This window comes from Gorilla gorilla, chromosome 5 (assembly GCF_029281585.2).
Source record: "Gorilla gorilla gorilla isolate KB3781 chromosome 5, NHGRI_mGorGor1-v2.1_pri, whole genome shotgun sequence".
Classification (NCBI taxonomy): Eukaryota; Metazoa; Chordata; class Mammalia; order Primates; family Hominidae; genus Gorilla; species Gorilla gorilla.
In genome coordinates this window covers 157,703,456-157,730,957 of record NC_073229.2, presented here as the reverse complement: position 1 = coordinate 157,730,957, position 27,502 = coordinate 157,703,456, and the positions used below count along the sequence as shown (strand labels likewise).

Below are 27,502 nucleotides of genomic sequence, written 5' to 3'. Positions count from 1 at the left end.
AACTGAAGTCAATGGACAGAAGATATGGTGCAATGAGCCTATTTTGCAGTCCAGATAATTTCCACCTAATGGACTAAGTTCCAATTCTGTCTGTGCTACCTACAGGTTGTATAATCTTGGGAGGTCACTTCAACTATACAATTGGACAAAGAACACTGACTCTCCTGGGTGTTATAATTAAATCAGGTAATATATGGTAAGGTAAGCATTGATTAGTCTCTTCATTAGTTGATTAGCCTCTTCAAATGTTAGTTTGATTAGTCTCTTCAAACGTTAGTTTCCTTCCTCTTTTCAGTATGCTCGCTGAAAAGCTGGCTACAGAGCGAGTGACCGAATCAAAGCATCACATCCTACATGCTCCCATTCCCCATCTTGCTACAGTGGTACCAGCTTCTGTGCTCAGAAGATGGTGCTGCGGTTGGATGAATAAAACAATTACAGGGCCTTCAAGGATAAGAAGGCACATGGATAAATATCCCCATTCTGCCTAGACAGAAATAAGAAAAACATTCCCTTTTCTCTTCTTTAAAACGAATTCTTGCCGGGCGCGGTGGCTCACGCCTGTAATCCCAGCACTTTGGGAGGCCGAGGCGGGTGGATCACGAGGTCAGGAGATCGAGACCATCCTGGCTAACACGGTGAAACCCCGTCTCTACTAAAAATACAAAAAATTAGCCGGGCGTGGTAGTGGGCGCCTGTAGTCCCAGCTACTCGGGAGGCTGAGGCAGGAGAATGGCGTGAACCCGGGAGGTGGAGCTTGCAGTGAGCCGAGATCGCGCCACTGCACTCCAGCCTGGGCGACAAAGCAAGACTCCGTCTCAAAAAAAAAAAAAAAAACGAATTCTTGAGTCATGCATGGCAACAATATGTGTTGCCAAAAGTGGCCAGTTTGTGGTAGTAGGTTTTATTCAGAAAATCAGTGGGTGATGAAAATTTAGAAGATGCACTCGTCATTTGTAAAACTGTAGATGAAAGTTTAAAAGATGATGTTATACCACTTTTTCTTCACTGCCCTCATCAGTGGCTCCATCCCACCCTCCTGCTGTTCTCATAACTGATGTAGAAATAATTTCATGAGCCAAACAGGATGGTTTTATAGGTGTGTGTTTGGCATTAACTTTATTTCCTATTCACGTACCAGATATTACTGCCCGCTCTTATGAAATAGTTTATTCCACCATAAATGTATGTTTTAATGATCACCACATTTTTTGGAATACATTAATCTGTCTAAAAATAGGTGATTAAATCATCTGTCATTCTGCTGTGAAGCTCTTTAATGTTTTCTTTGGGAAATAAATTAGAATACCATATTGGTTTCCAAGCAGACATAAGCTGGCGATGACTTTTTTGTACAAAAGTTACCGATGAAAAGCTCATAGAGGCATTTGGATTTCTTCAGGGTTGTAAATCCAGGTATGTTACTACTTTATCTACTGGAAATTGGGGTAATGCAGGAGATGGGAAAGCATGATGTTAAATCAACTGGTGACCCCAAATAATTTTCCATGGTGTTCATCAGACATGCACACACTGTATTACTGTCATCATTCCTAGCCTTTCCACTATGCTGTCTCAAGTTTGCACAAATTGTAAGTGATTTTAAATGATTAACTGATGTGACATAATCAAATTACTTAGGGTTTTATTTACTGTGCTCCGAGTAATTCAGTTATGACTTGGCAAGGTATTTAACAGACAATAGTGAAGTTACTACAAATTCAACTTTGCATTGGACAACTCCATTTGAGGATACCACCACCTTCAAATTAACAATTCCAGAAACTGGTCTCAGTATCTCGCTCCAACAACAAGCATCACCCACTACAATAAAAACAGCAAGTAGAATCTTTTTACTTCTTTTGTGTTTCTGGTCTCGGCAAACTGCACTACAATCTACCAAACTGTCCAAGCCAGAAACCTAGAGGTCAGGCTGGATTTGCCTGAGGACATGAGGTGAAGAAGCAACCACTGCTAAGTCCTAAGGTACTCTTAATACCCTAATTTCTTTGAATCTATGCACTGTCTCATATTCATGCCCATCACCTAATTCAGGAATCTCTCCAGGATCCTGCACTAGCCTCTTAGATCCCTCACTCTCCTCAGCCTGGCCAGAGTAACTACTATAAAATATAAACTGGGACACATAAATCCTCTGTTAACAAACCTTTCATTCAGTACCTACTGATCCCCGAGTAAAACTGAAATTGGTTGATGCTGTATTAAAAATCCTCACCAAGTGGCCCTTGTTTATTTTTCAGTCTCATTTCTTACTATTCCTTTTATTCACTCCATGCTTCAGAAACAAAAATTACTTGCAGTTCCCTGACTACACCATTCTACCCTTCTCCCTCTTACCTGCATTCTCTTACATATTTTCCACTTTGCTTATATGCTTCCAATCCAGTCCTGCAAATGCGCTGGCCTTCTCGGTTTTGTCCTGGGGCTTCAGCTTTGGACTCATTTTCTCCAAGAATCTTCCCTTTAAGGGCTGGTTAGGTTTCTCTGCAAGTGACTCACCATGCCCCTGTGCTTATCCCCTGCTAACTCCCTTCATTCGTTATCTTAAGAGTCACCCCGATTGAAAAGCATAAGAACCTTAAGGGTCAGGACTGTGATGAGTTTAGGGTCAGCAGTACTCTGCTGTGGTTCTGTGGAGGATGATTTATTTGGTGGTCCCTCTACCTTTTCCAGTACACCCTCTTTCAATTCTATGTATTTTCACTGAAGGCTCACCAGAAAACTAAAATGGCAACATCATAGCAGACATAAGGCACACAAATCTAAGATTTCATGACCACAAAGGACAATGCATTGCCCTTTAGCCATAGAGACACTGTCCCTGCAAGCTGCAATCAAAAGGCATTTTGTTGGGAGGGAAAATAGTCATCTGGCTTATATAGAGTTATATGCATTGTCAGAGATTCTTTAGCATATTACATTTGGAGATTTTTCAAACTGTGTGCTAACACAGACCTGGAAGGTTCTGTGGATGAAGGAAAAGCTAAGGAATAATGGCTACTATTTCCATTGAAAGTCAGAACTTGGGCACAATGAACATTTTCCCCTTGAGGCTCTGAGAGAGCATCTTTGTTGATTGCAGTATATCTCAAGAATTGACTCTGGCACAGTCAAATGTAGACTGCTTTGTGTAGTGACCTGTGTATTAGAACACATGCATACTTTGCCAGAATTACATCCAATAACTTTTAAAGAATATACAAAACCATGCAGATATGTTAAATAATGGTTATTAGTCTGGGTGCAGTGGCTCACACCTGTAATCTCAGCAGTTTCGGAGTCTGAGGCAGGAGGATTGCTTGAGTCCGGGAGTTTGAGGTTACAGTGAGCTATGATGGTGCCACTGCACTTCAGCCTGGGCAACAAAGCAAGACCCTGGATCAAAAAATAAATGGTTCTCTTTTGGTAACTAAACAACATCTGACACTTTAAATTTTTTTGTTGTTGTTGTTTGTTTCAGGGACTCAGAATCATGAACCACAGTTTGCAGAGAGATCTGATTTTTACATGTTTGTGTGTGTGTGGCTTTAAGTAATTTAAGTCAATTAAGCCTACTAATATTGCATACTTTTTCTTTTATGAAAGGGAAAAAGGGAGTATAAAGGAGGCAATCGCTGATTCATTGTAAACGTTTTTTATCCAGACGATCATTCTCAGGTCACATATAACCTTTCTTCAATTACATCTTTGCTTATGGCCATCCTTGTTCTTTATTTCCATAAATTATTAGGCCAGCAAATACTCCAGCTAAGGTATAAAAACTTACACAGGTCCTGTGTATGTTTTCTTCTCTCCTTTTTCCTTTCAAATCTAGCTCGATCATTTCTTTTCTTTTCTTTTTTTTTTTTGAGACAGAGTCTTGCTCTGTCTTCCAGGCTAGAGTGCAGTGGCGTGATCATAGCTCGCTGCAGCCTCCACCTCCCAGGCTCATGCAATCTTCCCGTCTTGGAACCATGAGTAGCTGGGACTACAGGCACGCACTATCACATCTGGCTATTAAAAAAAGAGAGAGAGAGAGAGAGACAGGGTCTCTCTATGTTGCCCAGGCTGGTCCTGAACTCCTGAACTCAAGTGATCCTCCCACCGGCCTCCCAAAGTGCTGGGATTATAGGAATGAGCCATCACACATGGTCCTCTACCACTTTAAATCTCTTCAATTCTAGATCATGCTCATGCAAGTGTTTTCCTGAAGTTTATACATTGTAATGGATGAATCAACAACACAAAAAATAAATGTGTATCATGCTGGATTAATCTAATAACTAAGTATTTTTTCTTAGTAAAGAAGGAAAATGCTAGAGGTGTTGGGAAGCAGATGCAATTTCAGAGAGGAGGACCTTTACAGCAAAAAGGTGTTCTTTAAGAACTGAAGAAACCCAGGGCATAGGTGATGCAAAGATCTGGGTGAAAACCTTTTCAAGTAGAAGGAATGGTGAGTGCAAAAGGCCTGCAGCAAGTGGGTGGGTGCAGGTATGTGCCAAACACGGAGGTGCCAGTTTGGCAGTGAGTTGTGAGACAGAGGAAGGGAGAGCTCACCAGGGATGCTGCCTGTGGGCCTTACAGGCCATTGCAAAGGTCACTGGTGTTTGTGCCAAGCGAGCTGGTGGTTTCCAAGAAGAGGAGAGATATCCTCTGATGCACAGTATGTTTCTGGCTAGTGTGATGAGATGGTGAAAGGGTGTGAGGGCCAGAGAAGGGAGACTAAGCTAGAGGCTGATGTACTTATCTATGTGAGAAAGGATGCTGGTTTCAGCTGGGGTGGTAGTCGTGGGAGAGGTGAGAAGAGGCCGGCGCAGAAGCACAAGCTCAGATTTGGACATGTTGATTTGAGAGGTCCTTTCTTCCAAGCAGGTATATAAATAGGCAAACAAGATACATTTGTTTGGAGTGCAGTGGGGAGCTGGGATATGATATGTATAATTTAGTCTTTCTCATAAATTCAATTTCAATGGCAACTGGATATAAGAGAAAACAAAAGAAGTTTACATATTAAATTTATTTTAAACATTTTCATTGTTTTCCTGTAAATCAGTATTGATTTTTGGATGGTGTAAGGCTTACTAGAATGTTGCCACATAGCTCCACTTAAATACCATTAATTTGGAGGCTAACATTTTTAAAAGTTGTGAATGAGCAGAGGTTTATCTGAAATTTGCATTTGGTTTACATGTGAACAACAGATTCACAAATAAATAAATATTATACACCAGACAATAAAGGAGCTATTAAATCTGTTACAGAAAACTACCTTTTTATCCTCTTGGAAGATACTTATAAACTATGTCCCATATTCACGTAAACGATACTTTAAATATTCTAATAGGTCTAAATATTTTAATTACTTTATCATTAGTGAATTGTGGCTACATTATGCATTATACTTACTTGAATGTAGCTACCTGTGTATAAAAAATTATGCAACTGACATCTTTTCAGTAAAAGCAGCCCACTTTTAGTCATAATTAGTGACGTTTTACTGTGTTACATCTCATTTTGCTTTAACTGAAAATTATGCAACTTAGGCATAAAAAAGAAAAGTTATGAAGACCAGAAACCTAAATACAAATTTCACATGATTTAGAACCAAGCTAAATAAACACACAAAACTCTACAACATGGGAGGGTGAAGGAAATGAAAACAATTGCAAAGGTATTTATTGAGAAATAGTAAAGATATACATATTTTTACAAGCTTTTAATATTAATTTACATTTCTTTAAATTATGTAGGCCCCAATAATCTATACTTTACTAATACATAACAGAAACCCTTGACATTGTGAGATGTCCATAATGCTACCGTAGTTGGGAGTCAAAATGCAACTTTGGCTCATGATGCTTAAGTTTGTTTTCAAAAGAAATACTAAATGCCATATTCACTGAGAATGTAGGCTTGTCATAAACAAATGTGCTTTAAAAAAACAACTTCATATAGGAGCATGCTGTTGACACTATTCTGAATCTTAGCTCATTGCAGACTAAGGAGAAAACATTTTTAGAGACAGTTATTACCTACTTGTCGTGTGCAAACTGTATGATTCTAAAATATGTTTTTGCCTCTGAATTTGATTTACAAAATTTTGCAGGGGCATAGTGTCCTAATTGTATGCTATAATACCGTAGCCAGGCCACCTATTTTGTTACGGAAATTACATGGTCTTGATATTTTTAAGGTGCAACACAAGGTGGTTATCTTTCGTAGTAATATACCAAGCTGTATACATAATAGCCGAAAACCCACTTTAGTTACAGAACATTTTTCAAACTGGTTTACAATAAGGCACAATATTCCATATGTCAATAGGAGGTGGGAACTGCCAAGGGGTTGGTTTTGTGTTTGTTCAGTTTTCGTTTTTCAGATTAGAAAGGAAGAGGATTTTCTATTCCTAAGGTGGGAAGGGAAGAGTTCTAGTTTGTGCATACTCAACATCCCATGGCCAAGCTGTGATGCTGGCTCGTGGGCCTGCACCATTGTTGTGCCAGACAAGCTGTTCTCCGTCAACCTTGCATTTAGGTTTTATGCCGGCAGCCTCTTCTGAACACAGAATCAGAAAAAGAGATGTGTGTGAGAAACTGCACGGGGTGATGCAACCAGCCGGCTTCTCTTTGCCCTTCCAAGGGGTGTTTCTTTCTGCACCCGCAGACTTAGCAGCATAAAAAGCCTTGCTTGTTTGATATGAGAAGACTTACAAATTTAGATGTAATGCCACAATTCTATCATTTAAAGAAACCAGCTATACAGTAAAGATAATTTGTTTTCATTCACAGTAATAAATATTTAAGGTTTTAGTGCACAACATAATTAAGTACTGATAATCAAGGCAACACTTAAAATTTTTTTAACTGCTATTTTCAAGCTAAGGGCCAACAGAAGTATAAGATTTACTATCATTATTTTTATATTATTAAAAGTATTCCAACTTTAATTTGCATGGAATAGTACTTGGGGCAGAGGCAGCCAAAAGCTACAAAATTTAAAGGATTAAGTTTAAGGTTTAGATAATGAAATCACAATCTTGTACAAAATTGGGATCTCAATATCTTTCTACCCAATATAAACATGGCCTTAGCATTCAGTAAAGAAATACAGGTTTGTAGCCTAAAGAAATGAAATCATATTTCCACAGTGAATGCTGTGATCTGTGAGCAAAATGTAGACTTTATTGAAGCCACAGAGGCCTCAGTTGATGAACTCATGAACCAGCCTCTGGCTAGGGGCACTGACTAGTAGCCTGACTCCAGGATCCACATTATGACATTTTAAACACAGAACTGCAGGTGCAGACACCATAAAAATACTCTAGTTCTTAAAGTCTTAAATTTCCACAAGGGAAATCATGTCATAGGAAATAAGAGGAGAACCTGTATCGTGTTCCCAACATGGGCTACACACAAGGAAAAAAACCATGCAAACACAACGATGATGGGCTCTTCTTGTAATGAATGCCATCCGTTGCGCAGTGACAATACAGGCAGAAACTAACAGACATATGCAAGTCTGTCACGAGGAGAACCTGCATTGATGTATTCAGATGGAGAACCAGGTACGATTTTACTGTTGTCATTTCAGCAGCGCTGCCAAGATCCAGCTCACTTGCTAATTTAATTTATGATGATATTCTAGGTAAAATTTTCATAGACTCATTGCTTTCATTAGACACCATCTGGGAGATCTGCCTTCCATTCCTGATGATATTATCATTTTTGCCATGGCATTGGGAATAAACATACTTAGCTTTATTTTAAGCCCTGTGCACTCAATGTGAATTTTATGCCATGTTCATGGCACATTCTAAAAAAGTTTATGTGATAATTGCTCATGATTTGCATGATAATATCTCCTCTATGCAACTTACACATATCAAAAGTCTCAACCTCAAAACTGTGCAAGTTGTCATGAATATGGCTCTTAGTTTTCTCCAGTAAAACTGTAGAAGGGGTACTTGAGACTTCTACATACATTTCACTTTCTAAGTAAAGGTCCCACAGTCTTTCCCAAACCTTCCACTCATGGTTGGATTCGCAAATAGTTGCCTCATACAATTATTGGAATTATTAAGAACCCAAATAAAACACACGCTTTCCTTTATTATTGTTGTTTTCTTATTGCAAAAAATACTCAGTTTCTTGCTGATGCGGTAATTAAGCTCTGAGAGCTTGACTTTTAAATTTGGTCATGTTAAGAATCATCACAAAGGTTTTTTTTTTTTTTTTTCATTATCTACAGAGATTTTAACCAAAGTTACATTGTAACACACAAATGCTGTCTTGTCTTTAAGGCACAACACATCAGTATGAACATTCTGTTTGCCAAACTTAAAAAAGAGACAATATTATATCCCCATTTCCCCTCCCATTCCCCTCCCCAACAAATGAAAGAAAAATTGCATCCACTTTGAAAGTCAGCTGCTAATAAAGTCACAGTAAATTATTTTCATCAATAATTTACACAAATTACATGTCTAAATAGGACTGTCCTTATACAGTCTGAGTGCATTCCAATTCAGATTTTCTGGGCTAGGTAGGCTAAAGTCAGATTCAAACCTCAGGGCTGAGAAGATCTCCCATTTTGAGGAATGTTGTTGAACACCTTGTCAGACGGAGCATGTGTGTTGCTGCTTTGCCAGGGTAAGAGTTCTTTGCTAAAGCTGCTCATTCCAGTTTGGACTCATTTGGTGTGTACCAGCAACCTCCACAGATTTTTAAAAAACCCATTAAAGTGTTGTAAATATAAGACCATAGAGTTTCTTTTCTGTAGCACTAAAGTTTAACTCCATTCAGCAATCTGAATTCTTCATTCTGGAATTTTTATTCCAAATATGATTTCATCCATTAAGACAATTTATATGTGTAGAGCCAGAGGCATTGAATCACACATAAAAATTCAGTGTACTTGAAATAAAAAAAATGGATCTCCGGCTAAAGAACACAGTTACAAATACTCTAATTCCAGTGCTTGGTGGAGAGCCAGGAGGTCTGAGTGACTGGATATCCTCCAGAAGGGCATGTTGTGCTGTGTGGTTAGGAGAAGGAGGGATGGGAGAGAGAAGGGGAAGGAATGAGGCATGGAGAGAGATCACAACCATCGTCTCAATGAAGCAGCAGCACACACAGGGAAGTGTGGTCCACCCAAGTTCAGGGGAGGGAGTTTAAAGGCGGGATGATCATATGTGAAGGCTTGGCAGCACCAATATGGCACTGTCAAAGTAACAGAGAAATAGATCTGAACTGGATTTTAATGAGAATAATAGCAAATATTAACATTTCTTAGATAGTTTAATATTTATTCTGGAAGTATCGCTACCAACATCAACATCTGGGAAAGCAAGTGGGCATCAAAATCCTACCTGGCTGATGGAAAGCAAGGTTTAATCAGTGCATCACTCCTACGGGCCTCTCAGTTAAAAATAAAATGAAACAAAATGAAAAACTTCTTAATTTTGTTAATCTAGGAAGAAAAGAGGGTGAATTCCTTTCTGTATAAAAATAATTTGAAGCAGGACTATACAAAGTAGAAAAAAAATGTGGGGATTATAACTTTCTTACTTGTCTGGGACAACCAATAACTTAAGCCAGTAGAGTCGACCTGATTTATTTCACTGGCGTAGAATTGAGAGAAAGTACTCTAGCATACATTTTCAATGGGGAAGATATCATCTCCAAAGGGACACAAATGAGCTCTTGTGGGGCAGAAAATCTTAGACATTACAGTGGTTTGTGGCCTTCAAAAGATATACTATAATAGTATACAGTACATATGTGACATTAAAATTTCATGAAAGGGAGTAATTAGAAAAAAACTGTCTAAAGAGTTCCCCACTGGCGATGATAGTGAAAAAGAAAAAACACTGCATTACAGGAACTGACAAAACAAAAGCATGATTTGTAAGTCTGGGCTGATGACATCTTCTAGAATATGTATGTATAAAATATTCATGTATATAAGGGAAATAGGTATATAGATATAAAACATGCAAAAGATATTTTATTTAAGAACTAAGTAGCATAATAATCCTTATTGCTATATAATTCCTTGCTGCACACTATGGTAGCCACCAGCCACATGTGGCTATTGAGCACTTGAAATGTGGTTGGTCCAGTTTAAAATACATAATGAATTTCAAAGACTTAGAACAAAACAAACAAACAAAAAAGAATGTAAACATGACTTCAATAATTTTTACATTAATTAGATATCAAGACAGTTATTTTGGGTATACTGGGTTGACATGCTATTAAAATTAATTCTACCTGTTTCTCTTTAATTTTGTAAAATGTAGCTTCTAGAAAATTTCAAACTACATATACAGCTTGTATTAATATTACATGTTTCTACAGAAGAGCGCAGCTAGACATTCCTATTCCTAAACTTTGATATTTCTTCTTAAATTTCTCAGACAAAATATGTCTAGGTCAAATTAAGTCACTGAAATTCACATAGAAGTAACATTTTTTTCATTCAGCTCAGATCTATTTGTAACAACAAAACAGTACTTAATTTAACATTTCTGCACATGCGATTACCGCTACATCCAAAGAAAAGCATGCATTCTGGGTACCAGAGAAACCAACCACCTCTGTTTTAAAATAGAATAATAAGCCTTCACCATCACCAAAACTGTACCTACATAAACAACCATTTGGAAATAGCATTCTATCTGAGATTCTTTTCCATTCAGGGTTATGCGTTTCCCTCCTGAAGTTTTAGGTATAACAACTGGTAAACCGAATCTAAACATTAATGCTGTGGAAAACAGGTAGACTCGGCTAAGTTTTAATTGTCAAAAGCATATAGTGTTACTGGTTTGGAATTGAATTATATTAGTCCTTACCTAAATATACGTGAATTTAATTTGCATAGGCTAAAAGACATGTAAATTTAGCAGGAGTGGGGCTGTATTACTAATCATTGGCTGCTCTTTGTTGTGTATAACTATGGTGCCAATAAGAAAAATCACAACATGGACTCAGGACATTGACAAACTCCAGAAGATATTTCAGTTGAGTGTGACTGGAAGCATTTGAAGTAGTAGTCAGCAATGAAAGCTGTATTTCTTGAGGCTGCAGCCCTGACCTCATACAGGACGTGCTTGGGGCTAGTGTGCTGTCTTGGGTCATTGACACTGCTAATGAAGGCTGAGGTGTTCTGTGGCAGGCAGAGCCTGAACCCACTCTCTTAAATGTAATCGAAAAGCAAGTATGGCTGCCAATACGTCACCAAAACTTCTAAAGTGGAAGTGCTTTCCTTTTCTCCATTTTGCTTGATTTAAATCGACTAGAAACATACATCATTTCCTTTCTCTTATAGCCATAAACTTTTCTATAAAACTGTCTATGTTGACTGTTTTTTGAAAACAGGTAAACACTCCAGCACATGCAAATGGCAAAGGCTTTATTAGATGATGATTTAAAATCTCCTTAGGGTGATACAGATAACATTCTTTCTATGTAAAACAGTGTAGGCTGGCATGTCATTGTTTAAAAATACTAATTCATCATCTGGCTTTGTTTTGTAAATTCTATCACTTTTATCTTGGGTAGATGATATTTTTCTATCATTCGGTGAAGGCAGCAGTAGATCTTAGGGTGGAGTTGACAGTCTGGTGGTGGGGGCCAATCCTGATATCATTCTTCTTTTGATGTTGAACCAACCATTTAATGGTTTTTAATTGCCTTGGTTTCTTCTTCAGAAATACGGGCCAGATGAAAAGGCTTATTAAAATACTTAGGGCCTATGGGATCTTCTGAATGTGTTCAAAGCCAGCTGCTTGGCTTCAATCAAGTACCACTGGCTCACCAAAACAGATGAAACTCTTCTAGGAGATGTGAGGCACATTACAGCTAAGACAAGTTGGTGCAAAAGGATCTGAGCAATACATCCCATTTCAGTAGCACTTATTAAAATCTCGTAGCAGTTTTTCTTCAGCTATTAAATCTGCCCTCAGCATTCCTTATCATGGAGCATGCCTACTTCCAGGCACTCACGAGGACCATATGGCATGCAGGTCTCATGAACTACTCACATGACTTTTGTATGGAGCTCATTAATCTCTACCTTGCTAAATTTCATGTGCTTAACAATGGTTATTCTCCCCCCCATCTTTCTTGCAGATCCCCTGGCTCATCTATATCTGTGCACATTGTATGTGTATTAATATATACATATGCATCTATATAAGCATGTATATACATGCCCACACAAATATATATGTTACTATATATATTTACTATATGTATATACTTTCAAACACATAAATAAATATAACTAAATCTCCCTGCATTTCCTATCAAATTTCAGGCAAAAAATGCTAAACTCCAAATGGTTTATTTGAATGTAAGTATTGACCCTCTCATCCTCTTATTGCTTTGCATCTATAAATTTAAATCATTTGTCAAGCTGCCATTGGGCCAAACTACAGAAATGCAAACAAAAAGGCTTGCATTAGAAGTATCACACCGACATTGTTTGAGACAGGTTACCTTTTTTGCTGCCTGTTCTTCTTCTACACCATCCCCAATTACAACATACACTACTTTTCTGCCAAACCTTTGCATTATTCGTTCAAAGCAACTTTCTTTTCCTGGAAGATAAATGAGATAAAGTTCAGAGTGAAGTTACCTGGTTAGCGGCATGCTCCTCATCTCGGCCATCTCCAATCACAACATAAGTTATGTTAGTGCCAAATCTGGACACTATACGCTCAAAACAGCTTTCCTTGCCTGAAAAACAATGCACTGCTTATTCTTCCAGCCACTGCATTCATTAACCTAAAGATTCATAAAGTGTTAAGTTAATGCCTCTTGAACATCACTTGAACTGGCTCACAACCTCTGGGTTTACGAAATCAACATGTATTTGAATAATGTAAGGCATTACTTCGGACAGATGATTAAACAAATGTGTTTCACACTCCAAAAACATCAGTAGGGTTAAGCATTTGACCTAGAGAAAATATTAGTATGTTTTTCTCCACCAACAGAGTATTGGGGTAACTTTACAAGCAACTATAAGTTTTAACCTTTGCTTGTTTAATTCTGTAAATCAATTTTAAGTAGCATAGACAAGTCAGCTAAATGTGTTCTAGAGAAAAACTGAAGGTTCACCGCTAAAAAAAGAGGAAATACTAAGAAGTGAATTTACCTTGATAAACAACTCCTTTCTTCAAGTGGGTGAGAGTTAGCCTGCTCAAATAACTTCTGCTAAGGGTGCTGTCTGACTGGGCCACAGTACTGACAACACTGGTATCCTCTTATTGCACTACGGGAACATCACCGTGGAATTTCTACATATTCTTTGTTTTTAAAACATTGGCATTATTCTCTAAATTTCACTCCCAGAATGTTCATGCAGCCATGGCTACTTCTGCCTTTTTTCTTAATCTGATGGTTCAGAACTCCAAAAAATACTAGCTTAAAGGAAAAAATAAAAATGATTTTGTTTCAGATTAAAGAATATAAGGAACTATTTCGCCAACAGAAAGAATATTGTCTTTACTAAAATAAATGTTTATTCTGCTATAAAATTATTTGATTCATCAAAAAGCAAAATTACCTTCTTTCTATTAGTCCTGCTGACATAAATACACACATTTAGATTAAAACTGTATGGTATTGATATCCAGGCTCTGAACTGTAGTGCTTATGACAATGTGAAATTTACTCTACGGAAGCTTGGCTCTCCTTAACTGTACTCTTGAAACAGCTGCCACTGGAGGCTCCTTTTGCCAGGGCCAACATCAGACCTCCTCAAAGCCCAGGGCAGGTTATTTTTGGTGGGGGATTTTAGGATTTTGAACTTCTCTTGTCAATGTGCCAGAGCCTAAGTTTGTTGACCTTCAAGGCATATTACACAACCCATTTATTTTCCCAAGTACTTCCTTGACAGACAGTGGAATACATCAGTTTTAAGTCTTTCAATAAGGCAGAAGTTGATGAAGTGTTGCTTTTGAACGTTTATTAGAAGTTGGAGTCTGCGAGAAATGCACTTAAAAATCAAAGATGGCTCCACAAGCAGATATCATCTAAATAAACAAGGCTGTGGTTCTTTGATTGCTACTGCACATTTTTGGAAATGCAGATTTCCAGTCGCTCATGTGTTATGAATATTCCTATTATGTTTTCTGATTCATAAAACTCTTAATTTTTTTCTGTAATTAAGGGCACTCGTTCAATCCATCAAAGAATCCCCTGCAAAGCCAAAACTGTATTTTTATCTTGGATCTAGATTACTGCATATGTAAGGATGCAACATTATATGCCATACTAATTAAACTATTAAATACTATGGCTAGAGATATTACATATTATTTAGATAACATGGGCTGTAATATTCTGTGAAATACAAGAATGAAATATCTATACTCAGATACTGAGTTCTTAATGTCACTAGGCAACAGTTCTCAAAAAATTCATACATGTACAATGAGTTGTAGGGGACTTTGTAATTTGAACTTTATCCAAATTTGTTTCATGTACTAAGTGAAATTGCTGAAAAAGGGAACTATGCAGAGACACACAGATGTGGACACATTCCATAGAGTTTAAAATAATTTCCTTACCTATTTTAGTTGCACTGTAAATATTCTCAATGGGGAAAGCGCCTCCTAAACTATAGAGTAGAACCTTCGCAAGTGCTGGGATCAGTTGAGTTGTCGTTACCAAGACATTTACGCAGTTACTCCTAAAATAGGGAGGAAATATACATGTTTGTTTTCTAATACTAAATAACTTCTAATAGATTTAAAATTGTCACTATGGTCTCTCAATTCCTTAATTAATGGTCCCTTTCAAAATTCATTACTATTGCCTATCAGCAGACAGACACTCCTCCAATAATGGCAGATTATTAAGAAGAATATACAAACCCATGACTATACTGTGATGCTTAAAGTTCTACAAAATATTTTGTCAAAACAATATGCTATTAAAAGTCATATGTAGGTAAATGTTACAGAATGAAAACATGGTAGAATGAAATAAAGCACAGGCTTTTAAAGTTTCGAGATGTGGTTTGGATATGAACTTTCATGACTTGCACTGTGTGATATTCAGAGTTACATTTCTTTTTAAATTACAAACACTGTATATACTTGTAACAGGAAAATTTGTAAAAGACAAATATAAAGAAGAAAACAAAAAGCATTAACTATTATTTAACCATCCAGAGAAAACTGCTTTCTCCATTTCATGCATTTACTTTCAGTGTTTCTGTTCATATACAGATTTTGTTTTCCCATTGGGAACATTCTATATATTCAATTTTGTATTCTACTTTATGTATTTATATCATGAGCCTACTTGTTTATATCTATTAACTATTATTCCCCTCTCCCAACAAAACAATGTAGAGTACATACATGGTAGAGTAGTTTTATACATGTATATACTCTACACGGCAGAGTAGTTTTTATACATTGTTTTGTTAGGAGATGGGAATAATAGTTAATAGATATAAACAAATAGGCAGCACACCAACATGGCACACGTATACATATGTAACAAGCCTGCACGTTGTGCACATGTACCCTAGAACTTAGAGTATAATTAAAAAAAAAATACTCTACCATGTAGATGCACCAGAATTTTTTAAAGTTAAATTCAGTTGCTTAAGTGGCTTTTGATTTCTAAATATTATAAGTAATGCTACCAAAATATATTCTTACATCTTTGGTTATTCTGAGACTATATTCACAGAATAATTAGGGTCAGAGGGTAAGTTAATTTTGCTAGGGGTTCTAATACATAATTCAACAAAGCATCTGTTTTTCTGACATTCCAGGCATTTTGTGAAAACTATTGGGTTGGTGCAAAAGCAATTTTGTTTTTTGCCATTAAAAGTAATGGCAAAACTGCAATTGTATCAATATGGTAATATATATGGATAACTCAGCAAATTCCATAGCATGTAACTACTCAATGTATGTTGATTTCTTTTTCTCCTCCCTTCCTTGTTATATCTTTATTTATTTCTGGAATATCACATATTCCTTTAGTTGCCTTAAAGCCATCTGTTTAATAATTAATCTGTATATATTATATAGTATATATAATCTAATAATGTAATCATGTTTTTTTAACTTATATAGAAGACATCTTTTAGAAATAATGAAAGCTATCAACCTCCTTCTCAGAGAAATGCACACTCCACTACATTTTACACATCATGTCAGTGGCTCAGGGGTCCTCGTGCTCCAGCATCCCTGACATTTGGTCTCTCTTGTCACCAATTACAGAGGACATGAGATAGCAAGTCCCATTTCAACCGGTTTAGACATTTCTTCCTTATATAGAGCCAGAATCTCCCTTGCAGGATTCCTACTCATTGGTCCCAGTTCTTTCCTTTCCAGACACAGGGAGAAATCTAATTGATTTTCAGCCTAATGTCTGAAACAGTTGAAATTGGTAATCTTGGTTCTGCACATGACTCTTCTGACTAAGCTCTCTGGCTCCTCCTTCCATCTGTTTCTTTTAGGTGGTTCCCACAGTCCAAACCCGTGACTACCACACTTGACACAGGCTGCTTCAACCCTGCCACAGCCCCCACTGGAATATGGTCCCTAGAACTGACAAACTAAGCTGCCATGGCTTCCCCAGTCAGATACAGGAAGCTACTTCCCCTCCGCTCTCCATTTGGACTTTCTGCTATCCATGCAGCTCCACCTGTGCCACGAGTCAGGAGCTGTGCAGGATGTGACAACTATTCATTTACTTTCATGTTCTTAATATTAACTTTTTTTTTTGCCCTGTCAGGCTTTTCTGCATTCTGATTCAATTAGTCCAAATACATCTTTCTCTGAATGCTGTGTTCCCCATACATTTATTAAGCATGCTTTTTTCTTCTTTTTTTAAAACTAACAATTTGTCATCTTATTCATTGATCTTTTCTTTTCCAACTTTTATTTTAAGTTCAGGGGTACAAGGGCAGGTTGGTTACATAGGTTAACTTGTGTCATGGGGGGTTGTTGTACACATTATTTCATCATCCAGGTATTAAGCCTAATACCCATTTTTCTTTTTGCTGATCCTCTCCCTCCTTCTATTCTCCACCCTCTGAAAGGCCCCAGTGTGTGTTGTTCCCCTCTTATGTGTCCACATGTTCTCATCATTTAGCTCTCACTTGTAAGTGAGAACATGTGGCATTTGGTGGGAGTGTAAATTAGTTCAGCCATTGTGGAAGGCAGTGTGGCGAATCCTCAAAGATCTAAAGACAAAACTACTATTTAACCCAGCAATCCCAGTACTGGGTATATACCCAAAGGCATATAAAGCATTTTATAATAAAGACACATGCACACACATGTTCACTGCAGCACTATTCACAATAGCAAACACATGGAGTCAACCTAACTGTGCATCAATGATAGACTGGATAAAGAAAATGTGGTACATGTACACCATGGAATACTATGCAGCCATAAAGAAGAATGAGATCATATCCTTTGCCAGGACATGGATGGAGCTGGAGGCCATTATCCTTAACAAACTAACACAGGAACAAAAAAGCAAATACTGCATGTTCTCATTAATCTTTTCTTTATTTTATTTTATTTTTTTTTGAGACGGAGTCTTGCTCTGTCTCCAGGCTGCAGTACAGTGGCGTGATCTCAGCTCAGTGTAACCTCTGCCTCCCAGGTTCAAGCAACTCTCCTGCCTCAGCCTCCCGAGTAGCTGGGACTACAGGTGTGCACCACCACGACCAGCTAATTTTTTTTTTTTTTTTGTATTTTTAGTAGAGATGGGGTTTCACCATGTTGGCTAGGGTGGTCTCAATCTCCTGACCTCGTGATCTGCCTGCCTCGGCCTCCCAAAGTGCTGGGATTACAGGCATGAGCCACTGCGCCTGACCCATTAATCTTTTCTTAATGGAAATGCTGAGAGATTCTTTTTTTTGACTTTTATTTTAGGTTCAGGGATACATGTGCATGTTTGCTATATAGGTAAACTTATGTCACGGGGGTTTGCTATACAGATTATTTTATCACTCAGGTACTAAGTCTAGTACCTAACAGTTACTTTTTCTGATTCTCTCCCTCCTCCTACCCTTCACCCTCAAGTAGGCCCCAGTGTCTGTTGTTTCCCTATATGTGTCCATGAGTTCTCATCATTTAGCTCCCACTTATTAAACATGCTTTTATTTATTCACCTAACTCAGATATAAAATCATGGAAGCGGACAGTACAGAGATTCAACTCTACCTTACCAGCTATCACGTTCCAGACTTACTTACATCACTTTATGAATTAGCATATTTGGCACCTGGTTGTACAACTGGTTACAAATCAATTTAATTCTGCTCTGTATACTGACACAAGTCAGAATTTCACTGTTTAGTTCAAACAACAAAATGGTTAGAATTTTTTCAAGAGCTTTCTCTTGCTTTTCTGATGTGCTTACATTATGTGTATTATCCATTATGGCCTAACACCTAAAACATGCATTTTTGTATAAACAGTACTGTTTCATATTTGCCATCACCCCCTTGTACTTTGCCACCTACTGAGTTCTCTTTCTTTTTTCATTAGAAGTCATGTAACCATTCTGTGGGGATTATCAGTTGCTATGAGAAGAGATGGGTGGTGAGATAGGGTCTCCTGTTTATTCTGAGAAGCAGCAACCTTCTCTCATCCCAACACACACATACACACTCACACACACACTCTCTCTCTCATGCACATGCACTGAAATTAAAAAAATCACTGAACTCAGAATTGTTAGGTCCCTTAAAGTCTAAAACAGTCTAGGAATTAAAACATTTTTTCTATGTTGTACAATTAGAACTAAATCTTCAATACGATACACATAGAAAGGTAACAATTCCACTTACCTAGTGCTAATAATTGATAAAGACTTAAGTGCATTTGTTAGCCAGGAATCTGTCAGACCTTCAATCTCTGCCCTTAACTGTAGCCAGGCATCCCTCTTGGCAGGGCCAAGGAGTCCTGCAACACCAAAAAACCAAGGCAGAGTTGAGAGATGAATATTGTCTCAGAATATCTAGTTTAGATTCCCTTCTGTCTGGAATAGATCATTTTTATTCCAGTATATATCAGAAATGCAGAGAGATACAGATTTATGTCCATATTGATCCTTCGTTTCTGAATTGAATATCCATTCATTCCGTCAATGAATATTTACTGAACTTCTAGGTCTCAGGTAGTGCTACTGAAAAGTGGCCCCAGTCTCTGCCCTCACTGATCCTACAATCTGGCGCAGTGGATCTTAATCATCTAAAGAGCTTTGAACATGCCCCTGCCTGGATCTTATTCCAAGGGACTGTGATATTTGAGGTCTGGAGGAATAGCTGGGCTTCACCAACCTAGGGACACAAATCCCAAATGTTTTGACTGTCTGAAAATGTTTAGCTTCTTAATAATCACAATCATTTCCACTTTCAAACAGTAACAATGGCATCATCATATGTAGCTGTTAAAATGTTTCTAATACTACTGCTAATGCTACTATAAATACTTTGCTATGTAAAAAATTAATAATTTTGTTTAAAATCATGAAGTGTAGGACAGTTACAATCATGAATTATAATATTGATGTTGAAAGAAAAAAGATAGATGTGCTAATTTTTTATTTTAAAAGATCCAGTTCTTGCTTTTATGATAAAACAAGATCATGTAAATCCATTAAAAAGTAAGGTTTCTTATTGAAATTGTGTTTTAGAATATCCGGAGCACATACACACTTGTATGGTTTTTTTCAATCAAAATTTATAGTTTCTAGCAAGTCTCATTTGTCCTCATTATAATAAAGAGATGCTCACGTATGACAGAAAGTAGACTCGTGGTTGTTTAAAGTTTCTAAGATACAAGATTATTTCTTAGTCTTCTTTTTAACTTAAAATAATTTTATTAATACACCACAAGAAGGAAATGATGACATCTGAATGATAAAAATCAACTCAGATTTCCCAAGGGGATATTTATTTTAAAGTTAAAACATATTATCTACCATTGATTTTAACTAGAAAATCTACTTATTTGATTTTACAAAAGCATCATGTACAGAGCACTAGAGCAAATCAGGAAATCAGAGATTCTCCCCAGAACCCCATGCAAGTCGGCAGCCTGCAGGGGTCAATTTCTTTTTGGAAATGAATGTCTTCCATATCTAAGCTCCCTTTTGTTGCTAACATTATTTTGTTGCTAACATATAAATGTAGAGCCTCTTTGGCTCTACATTTTTTGTTCTCTTACAGTTATTATGTATCTTTTGAGCATCTCTTATGTGTTTCACTGCTAGGCACTGGGGATACAAGGTGACCAGACACATACCCCACCCTCATGATGTATATGGATATATGTGATTATATACTATATATGAACACTTTATTTACTATATTGTATTCTATGATATATATGTGAATATATGTATGTATAGTATGCACATGTACATTTAGTATACTGGATTCTAGTTTATGTTCCTCAATTACTCTTCCTTTTTAGAAAAAAAGAGAAGCACATAAAGAAACAAAATCCTGGGAGATTAATCTGATGTGACCTAATAGCAAATTTTAGGAATCTTGTTTACCTAAAATTGATTCTAATAAGATATCATCAAGGTTTATTTTATATATAGAAGCACATCCAGGATCACAGTTTTGATAGCAAAGGTTTTGATATCACCTGTAAAATATATGAAGGGGTATAAAATGGTTTTGGTATTACCTACAGATTATTTGAACTTTTAAAAACTAAGATAATCATAGTTGACACTATGCATGACATAGTGTCATGCATGACATAAAACATGATTTTTTAAAAGATAAAATAAACCTGTTGAAAGTCTTTGAAATGACATGAATAACTGTTTATTTTTGATGGGATTCTGGAAAGACAATGCTTGCTAACCACCGTCCTTCAATGATTGAGGCTCTCTTCTTGAGAAAGGACTTCTTTCCGTTGCCTCGGTCAGTTCCTCTGTTTTATTTTCACTGATAATGCTCCAAGCACCAGCTGATAAAGGGTCAACTAAATGCCCTGGTATAAATCTTGACCAAACATCTGGGCACAAGGTTACACAAAGAATTCCCAATTTATGTGACGGTGGTGCATGTTTTATTTTGTAGTTAAATTTTTTCCCACCAATTCTAAGAAACTTCTGGCTCAATGTGGTTTAATATGAGCTTTTGCTTGTTTCTTTTACAGCAGAATCATCTTTAACATGAAACTACAGATTGAATTCTACCTATACCCAGAGTACCTTTGTTAGATTGAAAAAGCCACACATACCTCCAACGTTGTTCTTGTAGGTGTTATATAATTCTTTTACTCTTCTGTAACGAAAAGCCAACTTCCTCATCCAGTCAACCCCTCCTCTTACACCTGTTGGCAAACAAAGGTTTGCACTACTTGCAGCTGCATGGAAGCCATCAGTTGCAAAACTGTAGGTACTGTAACACCCAAAATACATTAAAAAGAAATAATTACATGTGCAAAACTCCACAGCCGAATTTCTGTAGGAAACAGCATACTGAAAGGCATAGCTTACCTTAAGTCCTGCCCATTATCATCAGAGGAAACATCATCTATATGAACTTGATCACACTCCTGTTAAAAACATTGGAAAAGTTATTTGTTTTCTAAATGATGCTTGTTACCATGCTTGAAGGTTTTCCCATCTTCTCATCTGATCAGACTACCGCCAGAAGATGGCAGCATGTGCCCATCCGTCTCACTGCCTCACTCTTGTTTTCTTCTGTTGGGAAATGGCACCATTTCTACCCCACAAAATTTAAATCCAGAAGAGTTCCATAGAAAGGAGGGGTGAGAAAATATATGGCATGAGAGTTTCTTTAGAGCAATTTAAAAATTTTAATCTTAAAATTATTGATAAGAAATTCTCTTGAATCTTCATAAGCCTTTGAGTTCCCTTCCAGGCCATTTCTGTTGTGCATACTTAAGCATGGCTAATCTGAAGATACACAAAACTTAGTCTGAACACCTCAGATGGTTACTATTATTTATCATTTGTTGAGCGGCAACAGAGGGGCTTGCCTTCAGATTATGGTGTCCTGTGGAATTTCCATGACTTCCTGCTGGACCAGAACCATGAAAGAACCATGCTGGTGTTATTTCAAGGTCCTAGTCTTTTGACACAGAAAAAGGGTAATGATCATAGAAATTGACATTTTCTTTTTGTCAAGTTTTTAAATTTTCAAATCAAAAAGACTACTTTTAAGTAAAAGGGAAATAATGAAGATTTATCATCTCAAGTGTGCTACAAAATTCCAAGCAAAATAAACTTTATGTAAGTATACCCACACAATTGACCTGATATATATTATTTTTTTATATGGACTCTCGCTTAGTTGCCCAGGTTGGAGTGCAGTGGCGCGATCTCGGCTCACTGCAAGCTCCGCCTCCTGGGTTCACGCCATTCTCCTGCCTCAGCCTCCCGAGTAGCTGGGACTACAGGCGCCCACCACCACGCCTGGCTAATTTTTTTGTGTTTTTTGTATTTTTACTAGAGATGATGTTTTACTGTGTTAGCCAGGATGGTCTCGATCTCCTGACCTCGTGATCCGCCCGTTTCGGCCTCCCAAAGTGCTGGGATTACAGGTGTGAGCCACCACGCCCGGCCACAGTTGACCTGATTGTAAGTTACTGTGTGCTCAGAACAAATGGTAACTTATGTGGATAAGGATTCGATCCTTCTTTGCTGTTCTGAGTCTTAGTCCATCTTCAAATAATCTGCAAAGTTCCAGTGCAATATTACAAGATCTAAAGGTGAAATTTGGTGAGGGCATTTAAAATGCCTAGTTCTCAGAATAATAAATATATAATAAATAAAAATAAATTATTTATAAAAAATAACTACATCATATTAACCTCAGAGTAAGTATGGTTTAACATCTTGGGCCTCCTTAGTCCCCCTCAAAGTATTTTACTCATACTTACAGCTTCTGACTATATACATAGTGCTTAGCATTCAAAATTAATTTTTTAAAAAAATCATTAAATTTGAAAATACACCATACTAAACAAAGGTTTTTTGAAAGCTACTATTTATATTCATTATTGGGCTTGAAAGTATCTGGCAGTCAAATATTTCATATCTAGTCTCCAGATTTCCACACAGAAAGTGTTTAATCCAGTTCCAGTTTAAAGGTATAGTTGACTCAGGCTTCCTTTAATATACAAAACTCAGTGACTAGCCCAATCAGTACCTTTTGAGTATGTAACTTGAAAATCCAGGTAAGTTAAAAGTTCATATAATTTACAGAAATTACAGGTTTAGTAAGTTTTGAATAAATCTCCACCTACACGTATGGGTCCCCAAATGTAATCTGATTGGAAGTGCCCTGGAGTGCGGCATTTGGTTCACCAGGTTACATCCCCATTTACGGCACAATCTAGCATAGAACAATCACTCCACAATTCTTTCTTAAATAAATGGGAGAAGTCTAGACAAATGCTAATTCTTTACGGGATTACCACAATCATTTAAATTTTTCTAACACAAGGTTACGATGATATAAAATAAAAGCATTCTAAATGGTGAGGAGAGTAAGAAGATATTTATGTCAAGAGTGGAAGGAAGGGAGAGAGAAGAGTGCAGAAACTGCCCAAGGAATGGCCTGGCCGGACAGGTATTTAGAAAATGTCTTCCCCTCTTTGACCAAGTATTGGCTGAAAGGAGTGCAGTCCAAACTGTAACCAAAGGAGGCATTATGCTTCCTGAAAAACATCCAGCAAAGGCATTGCAAGCAATGATAGTAACTGCTGGACTGGGCTTTAAGGAAAAGAGTGGAGAGATTTTACCCATTAGCATAAGGGTTGGAAATAAAGTTTTTCTCCCAGAATATGGAGGCACCAAAGTAGTTCTAAATGATGAGATTATTTCTTATTTAGAGATGGTGACATACTTGGAAAGTCCGTAGACTGAAATAAATCACTATTGAAATGGTGTCGCATGAAGTTGCCCATTCCATTGAAGCTCTGAAATCTTTCCACATGTAAATAACTTCTGTGTCTCTCTTTTATAATAAATTAATGACATTCAAAAAAGTGGAGGAATCCTTGTAAATTTTCCTGGTAATCAGAAGTTATTTCTCTATTTAATACCCTCTCATTGTAATTTTTAGAGAAATTCCTCTGACATTAAATATTAACTCGCATGATTAATTTGTACATAGGTTGCCCAAAAACTTATCTTTTACTCCTGAGGACAACAGTATATCACACTTATTGGACCATAAGCTCCATAATTGAGGTTATATTTGAGGTTTTTTCCAAATTTAACTTTTCTTTAAATTTATGCCTAGTTAACTATGCCTGTTGACTCTGGATGGTTGCCTGAGGATTACGGTCCAGTGAAAGAAACCTGAACTTCCATTATTTACATTTTTAGAAAAAGCTAAATAATTGTTCTTCAATTATTTTTCACTCTGAGAAACTTTGTAAGAATCATTTTGACCAAAAAGTGAAATACTAAAAACACTGTAATGTTTTGGCTTTAACAAATTTTAGTAAAACTCAAACATTTGAAAATATTCTAGAACTAACTTTAAATACTTTAATTTTCTCTTACAAAGTGACCAAAAAGTGGTCACTGATATTTATCAGTTATAATTCACAGCAGTCTTTTCTCACTTTTGCCATCTCAAACTTCCTGAGACTTCTTTTCTGGAGGTTATTCTAACTGAAATAGCACTTTATTTAAACACACAGGATTCTCTTCTGTTGGGGGAGGGTAGTTTGGGCATCTGCCTTCTCTGCAGTTGGGCAGAATGCAGTGAAGTGTCTATTAGGAGGATTTAAATTTGTATCTTTTAAGGAATTACGTGAGGAACAGCTGCTACTATATATGTTGCAGTATCTACTGAAAGAATGGAGTGTCAAATTAGATGGTTCGTTTTTTTTGTTTTTTGTTTTTTGTTTTAAAAAGCACCCTGAGAGCTTAAATATTCAACAACAACAATGACAACATAATAAGCTAATGTTAGAGTTACTCTCTTGAGGAATTCTTTTTGTCAACAAGAGCAGAAATCATTTAATTCCAGTTGTGGAGCCCAAGACAATTTTTGGCTGTAAGAGGTTTATTGAAATAAAAAGTTGTGTGAAAGTAAAACTGCCTTTCAAAGTCAGATGCAGAAGGATAGGGCGCTATGTATGTAACTGTACTGAATGCTTTTGAAAGCTACTGTTTTGATTCTATTGGTTTTAGTGCTTGTTTACTCATGTCAGTAAAAAACATTTATGTTTCCTTGGGCACTTTATCTGGATGTGCAAGCATTTGTGTGGCACGCATGTACAGTGAGAGTTCAATTTATCTGCAGAAACTCAATTATTTTATTGATTAAGTACAGTATTGTTGAATAGTTAAGTTCTAGGGTTTGAGTCAAATGAAATTCTTATCACATTCTAAAACACAACTAAAAAGCTATATACTCAGAGAAGAGAAAGTCAATACCAGTATTTTCTCATGAACTGCTTCTACCAAAGATCCTGCCAGGTATTTTTGAAATACATATAACATAGTACCTGAACTAAAATAAATGTCTTTAAGTGCCATACATGACTACAACATGTTTTTGATATACCAATATTCATTTCAAACTTGCTAGTTAGTTACAAATTCATTATATGCTACTTTCACCTTCTCACTGCAGTGTTCTTTTAAAAGTTGGGTAGCAAATTTATTCCATCTGGCTTCTAATGTGCCACTACAAAAGCTAAAAGTTCATTTATTCCACTTGTTTCCAGTAAAAAATAATTGACCAAATGAAATAAACACTTTTACTTGGATACTACCACATAAAATTTTTTTTCTTTTTATACCTTTGAAAAGACTAATAATATTAAGATCCTCTTTACAATGCAACTCATCCATACTGATCAACAGAAAAACTAACCCCAAAAGTTATCGCTGTATGTAAAAAATTCAAGTTGTGGAAAGGTTAAGGTGTTTGTTATTATCAGATATATATATATATAAAATCATTCTGTATTCATAACTAGCAGGATCAATTTAAATCAGGTTTTAGAGAGGTGATTATTATTTGTTATCTAAAACTGAAAGCTTGCCTAGTAATATGAGCTTTCATACTGTCCACTGTAGAAAAAAAAGAATGCCGCTTTAAACAAACAGTAATTGTATTATTCAGTAAAAACATGACTCACCATAGAGAAAAACAACAACAGCAAAATGCTATTACACAGATTTCAGCACACACATTTATGGAATGTACTGAACCACTCATTTTTACTCTCATGTCTCAAATATAACTCAAACTGGATTTAAGAACTTGTCATTAAAAAAAAAACTTTCTAACTGGCGTGTTGGTGGGAGTGTAAATTAGTTCAACCATTGTGGAAGACAGTGTGGCAACTCCTCAAGCATCTAGAACTAGAAATACCATTTGACCCAGCAATTCCACTACTGGGTATATACCCAAAGGATTATAAATCATTCTACTATAAAGACACATGTACATGTATTTTTACTGCAGCAATGTTCAAGAGCAAAGACTTGGAACCAACCCAAGTGCCCATCAATGATAGACTGGATAAAGAAAATGTGGCACATATACACCATGGAATACTATGCAGCCATAAAAAATGATGAGTTCATGTCCTTTGCAGGGACATGTATGAAGCTGGAAATCGTCATTCTCAGCAAACTAACGTAAGAACAGAAAACCAAACAATGCATGTTCTCACTCATAAGTGGGAGTTGAATAATGAGAACACAGGGAGGGGAACACCACACACTGGGGCCTGTGATCGGGTGGAGGGCTAGGAGAGGGATAACATTAGGAGAAATACCTAATGTAGATGACGGGTTGATGGGTGCAGCAAACCACCACAGCATGTGTATATCTATGTAACAAACCTGCACGTTCTGCGCATGTACTCCAGAACTTAAAGCATTAAAAAAAAAAAAGTTATTCAAGTAACTCAATAACTTGGCTTTTCTTTCTCACACACTTGTAAAATTTTCAGCAAAGGATGAGTCAGAAGTATGTGCTCTGGAACCAGGCAAATCTGCTTCAAATTCCAGTTCTACCATTTAGATAGCAGGTAACTTTAGATGTGATTTGTATGTTGTGGACCATACAGTTTCTCCCTTGCATAAATAATGTGATAAACACATTTACTTCAATACATTGTTAAGTAATTAATGGAAAGTCCAACATAAAATATCTAGAACAAGGTAGGGGTTCAGTAGTAGTAATCTCCCTCTCAATTCATAATATGACTATAGATAAAAACTTTAATTACGAAACTATGAGATAAAAAATAAATTTAAACATGCTATCTGAAAAAAAATGAAAGAGAAATCTCTATTTCAGCATAGTTATGCTTGACTGAGAAGTACTTCTGCCAAGAACCTGAACTATTTAGTTATTTCGAATTCTATTATCTGAATGTCTAATAACCTAGGTCATTAGCACACAGATGGCATACCTTATTGCAGTACACATTCAACTACTCTTGAGGCTATTTTTCCTTGGGTCGTTTCATTTTGCT

The 27,502-nt window shown here is 36.7% G+C and overlaps 1 protein-coding gene and 1 pseudogene across 13 annotated transcripts in view; one reads left to right on the top strand and one right to left on the bottom strand.

The window, feature by feature from the left end:
• Positions 1-26,963, top strand: LOC129534546 (10 kDa heat shock protein, mitochondrial-like; annotated as a pseudogene).
• EYA4 (EYA transcriptional coactivator and phosphatase 4) overlaps positions 5,638-27,502 on the bottom strand; it is a 285,396-nt gene continuing 263,531 nt past the window's right edge. For 4 of the 13 annotated variants that reach the window (XM_055391993.2, XM_055391989.2, XM_055391990.2 and 1 more), the window contains 5 exons: positions 21,519-21,577; positions 21,260-21,420; positions 18,844-18,958; positions 14,579-14,700; positions 5,645-12,601 (listed from right to left, as the gene is read on the bottom strand). In XM_055391993.2, coding sequence (XP_055247968.1) covers positions 12,393-12,601; positions 14,579-14,700; positions 18,844-18,958; positions 21,260-21,420; positions 21,519-21,577 — 666 coding nt within the window. In that variant the 3' untranslated portion in view covers positions 5,645-12,392. The other 9 variants (XM_019030241.4, XM_031012566.3, XM_055391996.2 and 6 more) reach the window with 7 other exon arrangements.